General features: G+C 39.4%; 1 protein-coding gene across 2 annotated transcripts in view; it reads right to left on the bottom strand.

The window, feature by feature from the left end:
- The window catches only part of LOC113015167 (CCR4-NOT transcription complex subunit 3-like), a 39,975-nt gene that overhangs the window by 12,611 nt on the left and 11,182 nt on the right, over positions 1 to 16,182 (bottom strand). Inside the window, exons 3-9 of one of the 2 annotated variants that reach the window (XM_026157102.1) lie at positions 13,003 to 13,070; positions 10,792 to 10,866; positions 8,156 to 8,245; positions 5,105 to 5,233; positions 3,426 to 3,521; positions 643 to 771; positions 205 to 295 (exon numbers count right to left, since the gene is read on the bottom strand). In XM_026157102.1, coding sequence (XP_026012887.1) covers positions 205 to 295; positions 643 to 771; positions 3,426 to 3,521; positions 5,105 to 5,233; positions 8,156 to 8,245; positions 10,792 to 10,866; positions 13,003 to 13,070 — 678 coding nt within the window. Of the gene's footprint in view, positions 1 to 204; positions 296 to 642; positions 772 to 3,425; positions 3,522 to 5,104; positions 5,234 to 8,155; positions 8,246 to 8,492; positions 8,673 to 10,791; positions 10,867 to 13,002; positions 13,071 to 16,182 lie in introns of those variants that run through there. The other variant, XM_026157103.1, reaches the window with a different exon arrangement.

A 16,182-nucleotide genomic window follows, 5' to 3' on the forward strand; every position in this document is an offset into this window, starting at 1 on the left:
TTAATATTTCAAAAAGTATAAATGTTACGAGCGCCAAAAGATATAGCTGGCATTAGCAGAAAGAGCAGAACAGTTTAAAATCTGAATGGTGAAAATCGGCTGAAAACTGAGGGCGTTTTCAGCCTCACGGCATTCACACAATTACACGTAAACAAATAAAAAGTGTGAATTCAGAAACCAAACCCCGGTTCCTTCTCTACTTACGAATGTCCTCCAAATCCAGATCGTCGTAAAGGAATTCGTTCTCCTCAAAGTCGGGATCCTGCGACGAGTCGATATAATACTCTACGTCATCCTGTGGAAAGTGCAGATAGAAGGGAAAGTTACAAGAAAGTTTCGTATACAACATTTCTTAAACTAATTTTGTGTGTGGCAGTATATAAATAAATTCATCTGATGAAGGTTTACACTTTTTGTATAAATATTTCATTTAGTTGATGGAAAAACAAAGAAAAAGGCCGTAAAACTAATTTTTAGGAAAAGTTTGGCACACTAATTAAATTAGAATAAGTTATTTCTGCAAGTAACACCCGAAGAAGATCTTGTGGACACAAACTGTGCCTTTGTACAAACATTTAGTTGCTGATTCTATGTTTAAAACTGAGAAAAGGACAGAAAACACCAATCACTCTAGCCTCTGACCTTGATCTTCCTGATGGCTTCCACCTGCACAGAGTCGTTGTCCAGCATCCTCAGTATCGTCTCCAGCATCCGGATGTGGTACCGATGCCTCTCAATGAATTTCTTCAGCTCCTCGATCCGGTCCTGCTTCTGTACAACCAAAAATAGGCGAGAAGAAGAAAAACAAAACAGCAATTTAAGTAATGTAAGGAGGCAACACAGGCCCACAATCTACTTTTTAATTTGCTTAAGTCCAAACATTGATTATATCTGTGTTATGAAAATCTCTTAACATGTTTGAGCATGCCAATTCTCTACATTAATTATTTACTGTTGGACTAAAAAAAAAAAAAAAAAAAAAAAAAAAAAAAAAAAAAAAAAAAAAAAGCATACAGCAGCCAGAGCATTTGACAGCTATAAGGCTGTGCGAGCGTAACATGCCGCTACATGTGCACTTTATGGCTTAATGCATCATATAAGCTAGCTCACGCATAACTGCACCTCTTACTTCAATATTTAATATTTCTAAAGCTTCATACATATTCTGGAGCTCTCAGCCATGTATTGCGTTTCTTTGTCCAGAGATAAGTTTAGATAAAACTAACACACCCAGATACCTCTGAGGAATAAAAGAAAAGAGTGCACGAGCAAGCTGGGCTGATGTGATTATAACAACACAGCAGCTGTTAAAACAGGCGGTCAGGACTCTTATGGAAATGTCTGGTGTGGCTGCTGGTGCAGGCAGCCAAGTGTGGCGTGTTAATGTTTCACCTTAGTGCATTTTAACACTGCACCAGAACAGTCAGGAGCATGAACAAGCCTCCAACATACACCTGAACTCTTTGGCCTCTTGTGCCACAGCTACAGTTGTAGTCAGACGTTTATATGTACTTAGAAGCATGAAATTAATGAGATCATCCTTGTACTGTTTTTTCCAGGGTGGCATCATGGTGCAGCACACATCTTTAATGAGTTTAAAAACAATCGGCTGCACAAGTTTGTTTTCTCTAATCCACACAGCCTCAAAGATATGAAGGATTTGTTTGACAGCACTTACTGCATTGAGCAATACTCTGAATGGGAAAATCCAAAACTACCCCATGACGTTCATGTCCATGAGGAGTATGCAGACCACAAGTGTAATTAAGAAACGGTCCAAGCCTGTATACAAGTTTATTTGGCTCTAACATTAATAAAACAAATTGTTTTCTTTTATTTTTTGTTTCCCTATTTTGATCCCAATAAAGCCTTAAAAGACTGAAAATATAATGTATATTGTAATGTTAATCTAAAAAACAAAAAAAATAAAAAAAAATAAAAAAAAAGTTGTGAGTTTTGTATGAATTCTTCGGTCCGGCTACAGCAGTCTGCAGCAAATCGTTTTCAATTGTAGATTAAAACACATCTGGTGCTCTGGTAAGTATTTGGGGCAGCAGAACAAAATAAAGAGTGTGTGTGTCTGATGTTAATGCAGCAGTGTGTATCGGAGGACTCGAGTTTTTAATAGTTTCTGGACAACAACAGAGCTGGAAAAACACAACACGCTCACAGTGAGAGGAAAAAACATCACCAGAGGTATCCTGTAAATTATAAAATTAAAATAAAATAAAAAAACATGTTAAAAATTTTAGTCATGAGCTTCTTTCATCCAAAGAGAACAATAAGAAATATTTATACTGCCAGTACTTCCTCTTTGTGCAGAGTAGCCTGAAACTGATTTTCTGAACATGTCCCTGTCCTCAGATGGCCTCCAATCACTAGATCTCAATCTAATGGAGCTCCCTTCTGGGATGCGGTAGAACGGCAGATTTATATCGGGGATCTGCAGCCAACAAATCTGCAGCAACTGTGTGACGCAATCAATATATGAATCTATGCCATGAAGAATTAGGGCAGTTCTGAAGGCAAGAGAAGGTCCAGCTCAGTATTAGTAAGGACCTATTAAAGTGGCGAGTGGCAACATGTCCTAATAGGAGCCAACTTAGTGGCCTATAAACGTAAGATTTAACCAGAACCCCTCTTTATCTCTGCACACACTTTGTAGATTGTTTTTTTGTTTTTTTGTTTTTTTAATTCATCCTTCTTGCATCTTGAACATTTAAAAATCAAAGTACAAAGCACAACAGAGAGAGAGAGAGACCCTGTGTGAAGATTTTTATACCAAAAGAAATTTTAAGCCTTAAACTTTTGGTCTGAAAACCACAATCTTACAGCAGCAGTACAGTGCAACAGTAACTCTGAAGATCTCTGCTGAGAGAGACGGTCCTACGCTTTTGGCCAGCTAAACTAACCGCACAAGATACAGATAAAAATAAACTCCTCTGGGTCTCATTTATGAAACGTCCACGGCGAAAAATTCGCGCTCACAACTAAATGCGAGGCTAACAAAGTCGGCTGCAAACACTTTGTGACATAACAAAAGTATTTTCTTCAGCATGAGCTATAAACTCAAACATGGAATCTGAAAGTTTTCATGCTTTTTGCAATATCTGCACTGTCATCCACAGGTTTCTCTATAAATGAGATCCCTGAAGAGGACTTGAAACGAAAGCCAAAAGAAGGAAGTCAGGAGAGTTGCCCTTGTCTGGATAGAGACAGAAGATGAATGGAGGACACACTATCTGACCTCTGTAGCAGAGAGGGAGATAAAAGAGGAGAGAGAAAGGCTGCAAGGCTAAGGCCGGCTGACCGAGTGATCTGTGTCAGCTGTAAACAGACGAGGGAGAAGGCTGAGAGAAAAAGAACCTCAGAGGCGAGTAGAGAAGAAAATAATGAATGAATCAGAGATGAGAGCACACACTGACCTCCTTGTCTCCTTTCTTTTTTCTCGTCTGGACTGAGAGAGACTCCACTTCGCTCTCAAACTGGTCCACCTGCATGTTCAGAGTGTCTATCGTATTCTGAGCAAGAAAAGACATTAAAAGTTAACATGGCAGCGGTGTGACAAAACTCAGCTGGTTATTAGACCTTTAACTAGATCGGCTCTTGAAGAAATTTATCATTAAAATCTTTAAATATTTGCTGCCATTGTAAACCTTGGATGACATTAAAAATCAACTCTTTGGCGTTTGGAATCATCGGCTGACGAAACAAACCATGTTTAGATCCAGAAGTGGCTTTTTAATAGTGGAAAAACGGGACTTTCCTTCGCTCGCTTATTAAGTAGGTTCGGATAAGTTTAAAAAAAATTTTTTACCCAGGCTTAACATGTAAAAAACAGCAAGTATTAAACTAAAAAGCCTAATTTTGCTGTTAAGATTACAAAAGGCAAAACAAAAGGAGGAAGTCATTGAGTGTTTAAAATGTGTCGTGCAGCATAAGTTTTTCCATAACAGAGGAATGTTTTGGCAGCCACACCTGAAAATGAGCCACAGCCATCGCTGAAGGATTCCCAAAGCATGGACTAAAATTTAATTAAGCAGGTTTATTACATTAGATTTCATTTATTCAATCAAAATAGATATTTTTGTTCATAAAATGCACAGAAAAAATGTAAAAAGAGATTTCTGGGAACACAAAACACCAACACACACTGTTGGACACCAGCCTTATTCCTCAGCCTCCTAGGAAATATACCTATAGACTCAATTTTAAACTCCTGCATCTCATTCTTGAGTTACTGCATTTACAAACTTGTGTCCACACTGCCTGCCCACCCGGCAGGGTGACAACAATACCCCAAACAGTGTTTGACAACTGAGGGGTAAATAAATAAATAAATAAATAAATAAATAAATACATACAGGCAACATTGATTTACTGCCTTTATTATAGATGGGCTAATATACATACAAGTTTAGTCCCACCATTCTGAGACTTGGGGGAAATCCCCATTAAGTCTAAGATGAAATAAACAAGTGTATAAACACAAAACCATCAAATTTTGACATTTTTAACCTGACAAATAAGATAAATTATTAATTAACTATGTGATTCGCCGTTTTAACATCTCTGCTCAAAATCAGCCTTTTTACTCTGATGATCAGAATGACGACACATTTTATAGAGCGCCAAACACAAGTACGGTCATGTTTAGAAATGGCTGTCGATTAATGGGAGTCTGTTTTCGTTGAAAGCTGAGACGGCGTTTTGTTTTAATTTTGGTTTTAGTTCCACCTGATTTCACTTTCAGTTCCAGGTTTCGTTGCAAAAGAAAATTAAAAACAATTCAAGCAGAAAACTTCCTCATGAGAGACCCGAGCTGTGACACATGAACTGAGCCGCTGACTCAAAGTAGTTTCTGCGTTTGAGAATAAGAACAGATTTCACCACGGTGTCATTCGACTCGCCTGTTCTGCTTTACAGCAGTGGTTACATTAAATGGGTGATTAGACTTACAGGATTAGAAAGTACTACTCTACACAAATTAATGTGATGCTTGACAGCATTTAGATGACACTAATCTAGAAGAAATACTACTCTTCCTGTCACAAACAAACCATTTCCCATCTTTCGTATGACAACATTTGATTATGAAGCTCACCGTTAGCCACGTGCCGACCTCCTCCTTCTCCCTCTGGGCTGGGTCCACCTTCTGTGCCAGACCGAGCCCTTCTTTAGAGTATGCTTTTGTCTTGGTTTCTCTTTCCACTACCTTGAATCGCTCCATTTGCTGCAAGTAAACAAAGAAATAAATAAGAAGCTGATCAACTTCAGTTTTCAGGGATATATTGATCTTCACAAACATCTAATTGTGCCCCCTTATTTAAACATTACTCCAACTTCAGTTCGATTTTACTTGATTATCATAAAAAAGGTTTAATTGCAGAAAACAAAATCCTAAGAATTCAGATTTAAGACATTTAAAACAATACAAAAATCTGCCATGCCATCATATTTTCACATAAATGTGGAGACGAGTCAACCGTCGGCCCGAATTTTGTTTATCTTTTGCGTTTTAAGGTTAACTCAGGCAAATCATTTACAAAAATTAGGTGACTAAACAGATATGAAGAAATGCCACTGATGCATTCATCACTCAGTCTGTACACAAAATGTCATGCAGCTAATATAGAGCACAAAACTGCAGCGACTCAATCAGACCAGGTATGAGCTAAAGAAACGCCTGCAAGTCCAGATGCAGGGCAAAACAGTACAGCTCGCTGAGGAGCTTAAATGCAGCACCTGGGCGAGTAACTGAGTCTAACTTAGAGGCTTTATCCTAGAAGCAAGAAGCTGCTGCTGTGACAGGATTGTTAGTTCAGCACTGTCACCTTATTGCAATCATCCATAAAATGTGTAGCTAAGCTGTCGAGCTCAGATAAACTGCACAGCGAGTCTTTAACATTACGCTGCTGCTACTCGGCCGTTTTTAAATATCTTTGTTTGTGTTTACACCTCCAGCCACCGGATGGCGCTTCTTTATATATGCTGCTTAAATGAGTGCAGATAAAAGGTGTGCAGCAGTGGTGACAGGTGCTGACTATTAGAGGAAAACACTTGAGACGCTACAGAGATGAGACAACCAGTGGATAGATTTATGCACGTGGAGTAATGTGGTTCTCTTGTTTCATTTCACAACTTCATATGGACACAGTGCCTGAACAAATGGAAATAAATGGAGCTCTGGAACTTTAAACCAGTTTAAATACATGATCATTGGAACTAGACATGAATATTTCATTTTTAAATATGAATTATTATTGACACCCCTAATACAAACCAAAGGTTTGTTCTTATAATTTGTTGAACCCTTTTTCAGGGTTTAGAGTAATCCTCTATAAAAATGCAGGGTTCATAATTTTCCAAACACCTGTCATTATAAAGCACCACAACAGTGAAAACCATCTAAAAATGGCATTACAGTTGTACCTAATAAAGTGACCACTGAGTGTGTAGAACTGCAGAAAATGTCATTTATTCCACTGATTTCTTAAATAATCTGAACACCAACAAAAGCGTTGCTTTAATAAATGTAGTTCTTGAACTCGAAGAGCTCCTGAACGCCTCTTAGCGGCTGATAAATGGGACATATTGTCTGTGACTGAATGTTGTTAAAGTCTCTTCTCTGCCTGCAGCGGTTTCAACACCAACCCTGCATTCACGGCTCTAAACTGCAAGTTCATCTTGGTCACATTTCTGTGTAAACACCCAGTAGGTTGTGAATGATCTTTTGCTGTTGAGGCAACATGTTTCTAACAAGCTCCCTCCGCTTCCTGCAGGACTGTAATTTCAGGTCAACCAACAAAACTGCAGGAAAACTCGAAGAACGTCTAAAAGGGACCTCTGCTGAGTTGCAGAGGTCCCTCATTGTGCAGGCAGGTGGCTCACATTCAGTCCATCTCAAAAGCCCTCATCAAAGGCTCACGTGGCTCCGAGGCCTGGAGGACAGGTGTTAGATAGCGGAGCAGATGAAAATGGGCGCAGCTCTTTAATCTGAGCCAGTAATCTAGGGAATAATTTTGGCAACACGTTCACACCGTTTCTGTTTGTTGTTGAGCTTCTAAAGGCGGCACCGTCTGTGTGCATTTGAAGGTGCGGTGAGAATTTTTACAGCAATAAAAAGGAACATTTAAAACATTTCAAAATGATTTTAAACAGAAATGTAAGATAAAAAAAATAAACTTCTAGCTCAGCTGGCATTGTAAGCACTTGAAGGCAATGACTAATGAAAAAAACAAAAAACAAAAAACAAAACAATCACTAAACTCAAAAAATTTGCAACTTTCCATTTCCACAAACTAACAGGCAATCTGCTATCCGGGAAAACTTTCCTCATCTTCCTCAGTTACAGCCACTGTACTGCAAACAATAAAGGGACACTCTGTTAGGACTGAGCCTTGGGGAATCCTGTTTCTGGACATTGTCTCTCTTTTTTTAAGACATAAGTTTTAAGCACTCCGTAACAACAGCCGCCTCCTCCAGCAGGACGACGCATAAACAGATCAAAGTCAATTACAAACTCACTGATCCCAATCTGACTGAATATCCTTGGGATACACCACAAGCCTGATCTATAGAGAGACCATCTTGTGACTTACTGGACCCAAAGGATCCATTTCTAAAGAACTGGTGCAGCTTGTGCTGCATTGTCCTCAATGAGAACTTTAAGCAGCATTATTCAGCAAAGACCCAGTAAAGACTGATATCTGTGATTAGGTTATAGTAATTGGTCAGTTCTGCTCCATCCATCTTTTAGAAGGATAAAAATTTACTGACAGAGCTGGAAAAATATAAAAAAGCAAAAATAACTGAAAACAATGAACCGTTTTCTTTAATCCACCCCAAAAAATATAAACATATATAAAATAAAAGCTCAACATTAATTAAAAACATGCACTGTTTTTCATTAGCTCTTAGTGGTAATATTACTGGGGCCAAATATTAGTGGATAACTGCAGGTAAATGGCTCCATAAAGACCACTAACCTAGCACAACTTTCAATTATTTGAGAAAAAAAAAGAAAGAAAAAAAAATCTCATAAAACTTGTTTATCTGACTTTTTTTTCCAGATTTCAAAACAAATAGTCCTCCAGAGTGTAAACAGGCCCTGGAGGACGTGTCATAATGACCTTCATCCTCAGTTTCTACTTACCGTTTCTATGAGTTTGCGGTTTTCTACTAGCTGCCTTTTGTCTTTGATCTCGTTTGATGCCACCCACGTCTTGATCTGGTCTCGAAGACGCTGAGGGACCAGAAGAAGAAGGCAAAAGAGGGGGGGACATAGCGGGAGAGGAGGGAGAAAGAGACAGAGAGAGACACAGATACATCAGTGAAGTCTGTGATAGGAGCGCAGCCTCCTCTCCAGCAGTCATGGGTGGTGAACATGATGTCTGCATGCAGCAAACAGGCTTGGCGTGAAGTTTGGTCCTCATGACAACACTGAACATTTCAGGCTGAGCAAGATGATATTTAATGCTACAAACACACACCTTTATGTGTGGCAGGTTAAATGATTCAAGTCAGCAAACATCTCAGCCTTCACAGTCCATTTTCAGAGACGTCAGGTTAAGATCAGCAGCTTCTGTCTCACCTGCTCACTGCTGATTGGCCACAAATTAGAACCCATTCACACCTGGTGCTAAAAGGAGTCAGGAGCTGAGTAACGATAGCCCCGCCTTAAACTGAGTGACTTCACAGAAATCACAAAAAAAGAAAAGAAAATCAACTCAATCATTCCCAGAGGCCTGTCTCTCCAGAAAACCTGTGGAAAGGTCACCATGCTGTTATCTAATTTTAAAAGATAATTCTACTTTACTTCTATCTGCTTGTTTTTTTATTGTGGCAGCTGCAGCCCTATCAGTCATGCAAACTTAGAAACGAGGATATCAGGGTAACAAGTCCAAGCTGAATCAGTTTTTACAAAAATCCTTAGAAAATGTGAGTCTGACTGAAAATAAAAGGAGAAATTAGCTGTCCTTATGCTCCCTGCATTTGAAATAGCCACCTGAACACTGGTGCCATCTAATAATGATCTCCTCCTTTCAAGAAATCTACACAAACAAAGTGGAGAGAGCAAAGGAAGTATGGCCCACAGAGTGACAACAAGAGGACAAAATACACTGAACAGTTAATTATAACCCAGAACAAGTGAAAACAGGAGGATATTCCTACGTGCTCTTTGAATTTTTTCCTTAATTTTTGTTTGTGTGCTTGTAAGTGAAAAACTTGAAAGCATGATGAAGCGAGGAGAAGAAACAAGAGAACTAAACAAAACCCGACTGAAGAGGCCAAAAGAGCAAAGAGGTTCCAGCCAATTACTTGTTGTCCGTTTCTGGTCACTTATTAAGGTAAAACAGTCACTGCTATATGTGACTGTGATGCTCTTGGTCCTGTGTTCTTGTCTTCAGGCTGGAAATGAAGCACATTTCACAGAGTGGCATTTTCCTACTTACACTGCCGAGAATAGAAAGTGAACAACATATTTTTCATGTTAAGGCACAATAAACTCAGAAATTCCATTGAAACAAAACAGGTTATGATGTGTCGCTAAGTGTGAACAGAGAATTGTTACTTTCAGATTTGATTTTCACAGTGGGCATAAAATGCTTACGCAGCTTTCTCCACGCCTCCAGAAGTTATTTGAAGTTTCTGTGATTCCATTTTTTGTTACAGGACTTTAACATTACCCCAGTCTGCTTAAAATACACCTCGTTAATCAGTTATCAATAAAGGGAGGGTCTGCGTGGATAATCTTATCAGTGGTCCAACCCTTTCGCATTTCCATTCATTTTGATTCAGTGATGTCAAAACTTGTGCGACCTGTGGGCGGTTCAGAAAGCAGAGTCGGTTGCAGAGGTGGAGGAGTTTCAGTGGAGGAGTCTCTTGCTCCTGCAAACGTGGTGCTGATTACAGGATGCATGATAATAAAAGCTATGAAAAAAACAACTCTAATCAGGCTCAAGTGTTTTCTGCTGGCGCCTGATGTGTTTTGAATTGTTACAGTTTGGGGTGTATTCCCAGCTTCTTCATTCAGTAATGTCACTGAACCTGTGAATTCAACTCAAGTTAAAGGTTTGCTGACTCAGGAAGGCAAACACCTATGTCACTTTTGTTTATTTAAGAGGAAAACCAGCGTTTCAGTGCATTTTTAATAACCGAATGGCTGTTTTCCTGGTTAAAATCTGCAGACTTTAGAGACACTGTCCTGTTGATTCAAAATATATATTGATTTGTGTCATAATATAGACTACGGAGAAGCATCATTTAACAAATCTCAGGAGGTCTCGAAGGAATGACCAGATTAAAACCCTCCTTAAACACCAACTTCCCATAATCCAGCAGTGGTTTGGTGACAATCACTGGATCTTCCAGCTTGATGTAGCACCATGACACTAAGCAAAAGTTATAACTGGCTTTCAGATAATCAAATTAACATTTTAAACCAGAAGACTGCACAGATCTTACAGCTTTTGGTCAAACTGTAGATGAAAAACCTCTAGAAAAAACAATGGTTGCTTCCAGGAAATCTGTTTACCCTTGCTGATGACGGCTTGCACGCTGGAGGGGTTTTATTGTTCGTTTTTTAAGTTCAACATGACAATGATATGTCTGTCTTTTAATGGAGATTGCTTTTTGACTTCTCTGACTTTTTAAACTTTGGAATTATTTAAAATCAGACACATCTACCCTGAAGTTATACTGATTTAATCAGCTTTGTGGGAGCCCAGAACACCTCAAACAACCTGTCAGTGGAAAAACTTTTATTTTCTGGTTTCCTTTGTTCCTTACCTGTAGCTTTTTAATCTCTTTCTTGAGGTCTGCTTCATATTTCTCCTTCTGGTTTGTGTTGGCTGCATTGTGAAGCTGCAAAAAAAGAGAGAGACAGACGGAGACAAAGGGTCAAAGCTGAAGTGCAGCAGTGCACGCCTTCATTTTCAAAATGTACCATACTAAAAATCATCCAATCTGTTGAAAGCTTTACAGCCTGCAAGTAAAGCATGTGATCATACTCTTAAAATCACAATTATCCTGTTTAATTAGATTAGTGCTACTAACTGATTACGTAGCAAAAACAACATGATTAAGTAGGACAAAAACATAAACCTAAGAACTAAATGGGTAATAAAGTGAGACATAAAACTAACAAAGGTCATCCAAACAAACATGAGTATTTATGAAGAACACAAGCTTCTGGAAGGTCATAAGGAAACGCAGCAACTGCCAACAGCACAATAAAAAGTGGATGTAATGAAGGGAAAAAAGGCAACTGGGATCTTTGTTAATGCGCTAATGACTTTGTGCCTCTTTATTAGCAAAGCCGATGTTCACTGTGGGCGCTGCTGTGCGCTCTGGGCAAAGCATTGTTTTAATAACAGCTGTATTCACTTTGTTTATTATAAGTCTCATGAGTATTGGACATCCTGTTGTGGTAATGGCAACCTTTATTAACTACTAAGGTTAATAAATGCAGGAGTCTGATGAAACTAATGCTGCACAGAAACATTAGCAACAAATAGCCTGAGAGGGAGAAAGTGTCCCCGCAGAGCCTGAATGATAACAGATGGAACGAGCAGTCAATAATAATTGATCACTTGGTTGGCAGAGAATCTGTGAACAATAACTTAACGATTAATATATTTTTAAGACCTTTTTACAAACATGCTTCTTGAATTCTTCTTTAAAACTGCAAACAGAATATTGTCAGGACTGAACACTGATCACAGAGAACATCACGGACCTCATGTGGAGCATTTGCACTTTTTCTGAACATTTTCTAATATTAGACATTTCTTGTTTTTTTATACCTTTGTAGACTATACAAAATAAAGACATTCAGTAAATATGGGATAGAACTTGACATTGCCTTACCCCAGATATATATTAATATGATGCATGCATGCTTTCAGATAGGCACTGATAGGTAACAGAATATAATTTCGAACTTTTTGGGGTAATTTAGAAAGTGTCATCACACAGTGTGTCCAGCCATATCAGCTTTAACTGTGGCATATGTTGGTCACGTGGGTTAAGCAAAAGGGTTTATAAAATCTATTTATTTTAAAAAAGTATGAACATATTATTTTCTGTTTAATGCGTTTTGGTAAATGGTAAAATGGTAAATGACCTGTATTTATATAGCGCTTTTCTAGTCCCTAAGGACCCCAAAGCGCTTTACACAACAAGTCATCCACCCATTCACACACAGGCAAGCTACATTGTAGCCACAGCCGCCCTGGGGCGCACTGACAGAGGCGAGGCTGCTGGACACTGGCGCCACCGGGCCCTCTGACCACCACCAGTAGGCAACGGGTGAAGTGTCTTACCCAAGGACACAACGAGCGAGACTGTCCAAGCCGGGGCTCGAACCGGCAACCTTCCGATTACAAGGCAAACTCCCAACTCTTGAGCCACGATTAAAATATTGGCAGATCTGTCTGCGTCTCTCTTAACTGCCTGTGAAACTGTGTTTGAGACAAAACTCCAGGTTCTCAGATTCTAGTGGACACATCTGAAGCTGTGTAACATAGAAATGCATGTTGCTAACCTGCTGATAACTTAGCACACCACCCTCTCACTCAAATATGGTCACACATGCTTCAAGAACCAGCATGGCAGCATCCAACATGCTATAACGAAAGCTTCCAAATGCAGAGTACAAAACTAGTAGGTGATGTCACAGCTGTCACCTCTATATTTATTAGATACAGTCTATGACATGCAATAATATCAGCCTTCTCTTTTAAGTGGCAACTCGATTTACAGACAAAGTTATAGCAGCTAAGTTGTTTAATGCGTCTTACTGTTAGATTTTCACTTTAGCTCCTCTTCATATGAAAGTAAAGCATAAACCCAGACAATCACTGTGCCACAACACCAACTGACTGCAGCATTAAAATGCAATTATCCCTCTCATCCCTACCATGACTCCATTGCAGGATATCTTTGAGTCAAAATGAAAAAACAGAAAGTTGCAGTCCCAATAATATGATTGTTTCTTACCTTTTGCCAAATATCCTCAAACTGCTCCACTCCCTCCGCTACTTTTTTCAGACATCGATCTATTTCACCTGGAGGAAACCAAAAATGAGCAAAAAGTTCATATAAAGCATATTAGACATGTGTCTCCATTCTAATTCAAAGAAGCTGTATAAGCAGGTCAAAGCCAGAACACATGACTTCCTCATCAAAGTCATTTCATAAGAGGTGGGAAGAACAGAGTATAAATAATAACGGATTCATCACGTCAGAGCATCACTGACCTCTTTTTTTAGTTAAACTGACTTGTGTTTAAACATGTATGAGATGTAGTCATTAGCACAGAATAATAAAAAGAAATGTCATGTTTGGGAAATTATTTAGTATATGAGCACTGACGCTGCCGATCATAGCTCTAGCTGTACTGGTTATTTGATTAAAACCAGAGTTTTTTCTACCATCAATATATTCCTGCTTCCAGGTTTGAGGCGTTCTGCTCAGCAAAGTGGCTCCAGCTTAAAAACAGGCCACTGGAGGGCTGTTTTTGTGTCGGGCACAAAGAGAAGCGATAAATGCACCATATAACAACAAGGCACTTAAAACTGTGGCTGGCATCTCATGAAATATGCATATTGTAAAAGGCACATTATGCTCCTGAGCAAGTGGTGGCACATATACAGCAGCTAATTCCCAATATCTTAGAAATGCAGCTCCATGAATAGCGTGTGGTGGATGTTTAAAGAGTCAGAAGCGATTAGGGAGTGACAGAAAGAGACAAACACGTCTAGATTTAGGCTCAACAGATTTACGTCTCCCTTCTGTGGTCGCATGGATTAGCTCGTGGCTATCAAATGTAAACAGGAAAATGCTTGCAGTCTAATTTTAACATTTCTGACCTGGACCACATCAGCCTAGTCATTCTGCTTTTTACATACCGCAGAGGAATGTCAATGTAAGTCCTGGAGTGGAAAATCATGATATGCTCACCCGTATCTCATCCAATTACAGCTTTATGTCATGGTTTACTTGGTCAGGGAAAATCAAGATCATCATAAATGTGTACACCCCAGTCTCATAGTAGAATTTTAAATACTATTACATATTTTCTGAACCTAACCATTTATGTTTTTAAAGTTTCAACAACAACATAAAATATCACAGGCCAAGTGTAGAATCTGGTCCCGTGAGAGACTCAAACTGTGGTCGCTGGTATGAGTGGTGAGATTCTTCACACCACCACCAACCCCTTCAGCCTCCAGCCCCAATATTCACTTTTTCCCATTTAAAAGTGGAAAATATTCATTTAGTGTACACATGACACCAGCCAGACAAACAGCTGTGTTCAGGAAAACAAAAATAAGGATGGGAAAATTTGTTTCCAGAAACAAAAATCAGCAGATAAAGGGTGTGACTAGTTCACAGACTGTACTAAAATGCATGCACATGTGAAGTGAGGGAAAAAGGTCTGCCAAAAACCACCACACCTCCTAAACAGACATTCCCAACTTGTCATGTTTCACATGTATTTCCAGCAGCACCATGAACACACCATGATGCTCATTTGGTAAAGCGGTAGTTTGTACACAGCCTCAAAATGCAGAGTACAGAAACCAGCGGATGACATGACAGTGACAACCATGTTTTATGGACAGTGTTTGATCTCGGTACTCTCTGTGTCGGTTAAATTCTTTGCATAGATCTGCAAAACAGGGCGACTGTAAATCCCACATAAGGCAGATGATAAAGCAGGTTATGCACTGGGCATGTAACCTTGATAGGTTACTACTGCATGAGTGTGTAGCATCCTCATTTTTTCTGCCCGTCAACTGTGACATCTGATTTCTAAAACCCAGGGCAGAGATGGAAAATGCTCAGCTTTAAGAAAGAAAATGAGATTTCACGAGCAAGGGTGATGACTTGGAGTCTCTAGGAGCCAGCTTGCAACTTTAACTTTTTACCTTCATGGTATTTTCAGAGTTATAGACCCAAAATACATAAGAATGGAGGTGAAATTTGTCCAGTCCCAAGCCCAGATTCACATGAGTGGTCGCTTGAGAGAAAGCACCCAGCACCGCCAAATCAAACATCCAGGGAGCCACCGAAAGTACCTTCCTCCTATTCTCCCTCGTGTTTTTGATCCTTCATAAGCCCATAAATACAGGGCATATCAGTGTGAAATTTTGCAAGCTAAAAATATGTTTACACTAACTCCAAATGCTACAATCACATTTTTGTTTAGCAGGATCTTTTACTATAACCAGCTTGGGACATATCAATATTATGGAAAATAGCAGATTTCCATTAGCATGGCTGCATGTATACCCAGGATATGAATGGAGCTCTGTGCTGGGTCCACCCCACCTCTCGCCCTACGACAGCTGGAAAAGGCTCAGGCACACCCACCACCCTGAACTAAATAAACAACAACTGCACTAATTTAATGTCTATGATGCAGAGTAACAGAAATAAGCACTGGTACCCTGGGTGTTTGATCTGTTTTCTGATAAGTCACAAGAGAAAACTATGACAGGTCTCCTTTCTCCTACATTTTTATACCAGACTGACATTGTAGCCGTAACTGCCTGAGAAATGAGTCAAAATTCCATAATTTTGACATATTTTCATAGTACGAAAGTAACATTTTGATTTCATACCCTTGTATTTCTAATCTCTTAAATACATCAGACTTTTATTTGATCCACTGTGTGTTTGCTAATGAAGATAACAGGAGTGATGAGGAAATAAGCAGCAACCAGTGAGGTCGAGAGAAACCCGCTGCTGTAGCCAAGTTGTGTGAACAAACTCCAGCTTGAGCCTGGCCTTAAACAGCCTTGATGTTAAGATACTGCCGTGGCTGTGTTATTTTTAGATGAAAGTCTACCTCCTCTGTAATAATACATTACAATTTGACAGAGCCGGGGCCGTGCTGGAGCTTGATCTTTTTTTACTCATGACAACATTTTAGGGGGATACGTATATGGGTTTTTGTTTTTAATGTGACAGCTGTTCAACCGGAGAACTCACGGGAATATCATGTGATAGGATGAGTGATGCTGAATCCTGTCAAAAAAGTGTTTTTTAGCCTGCGGCGACAAGCGTCGGCTGGAGAAACCCATCAAAGTTAAAGACATCGACGGGAGGGAGAAAAAAGCCTCGAGGTTTTTTGGTATTCACACAAAGGTCTGGGTTCAGGTTACAAGACTT

The sequence above is a fragment of the Astatotilapia calliptera genome, chromosome 22 (assembly GCF_900246225.1).
Source record: "Astatotilapia calliptera chromosome 22, fAstCal1.2, whole genome shotgun sequence".
NCBI lineage: Eukaryota > Metazoa > Chordata > Actinopteri > Cichliformes > Cichlidae > Astatotilapia > Astatotilapia calliptera.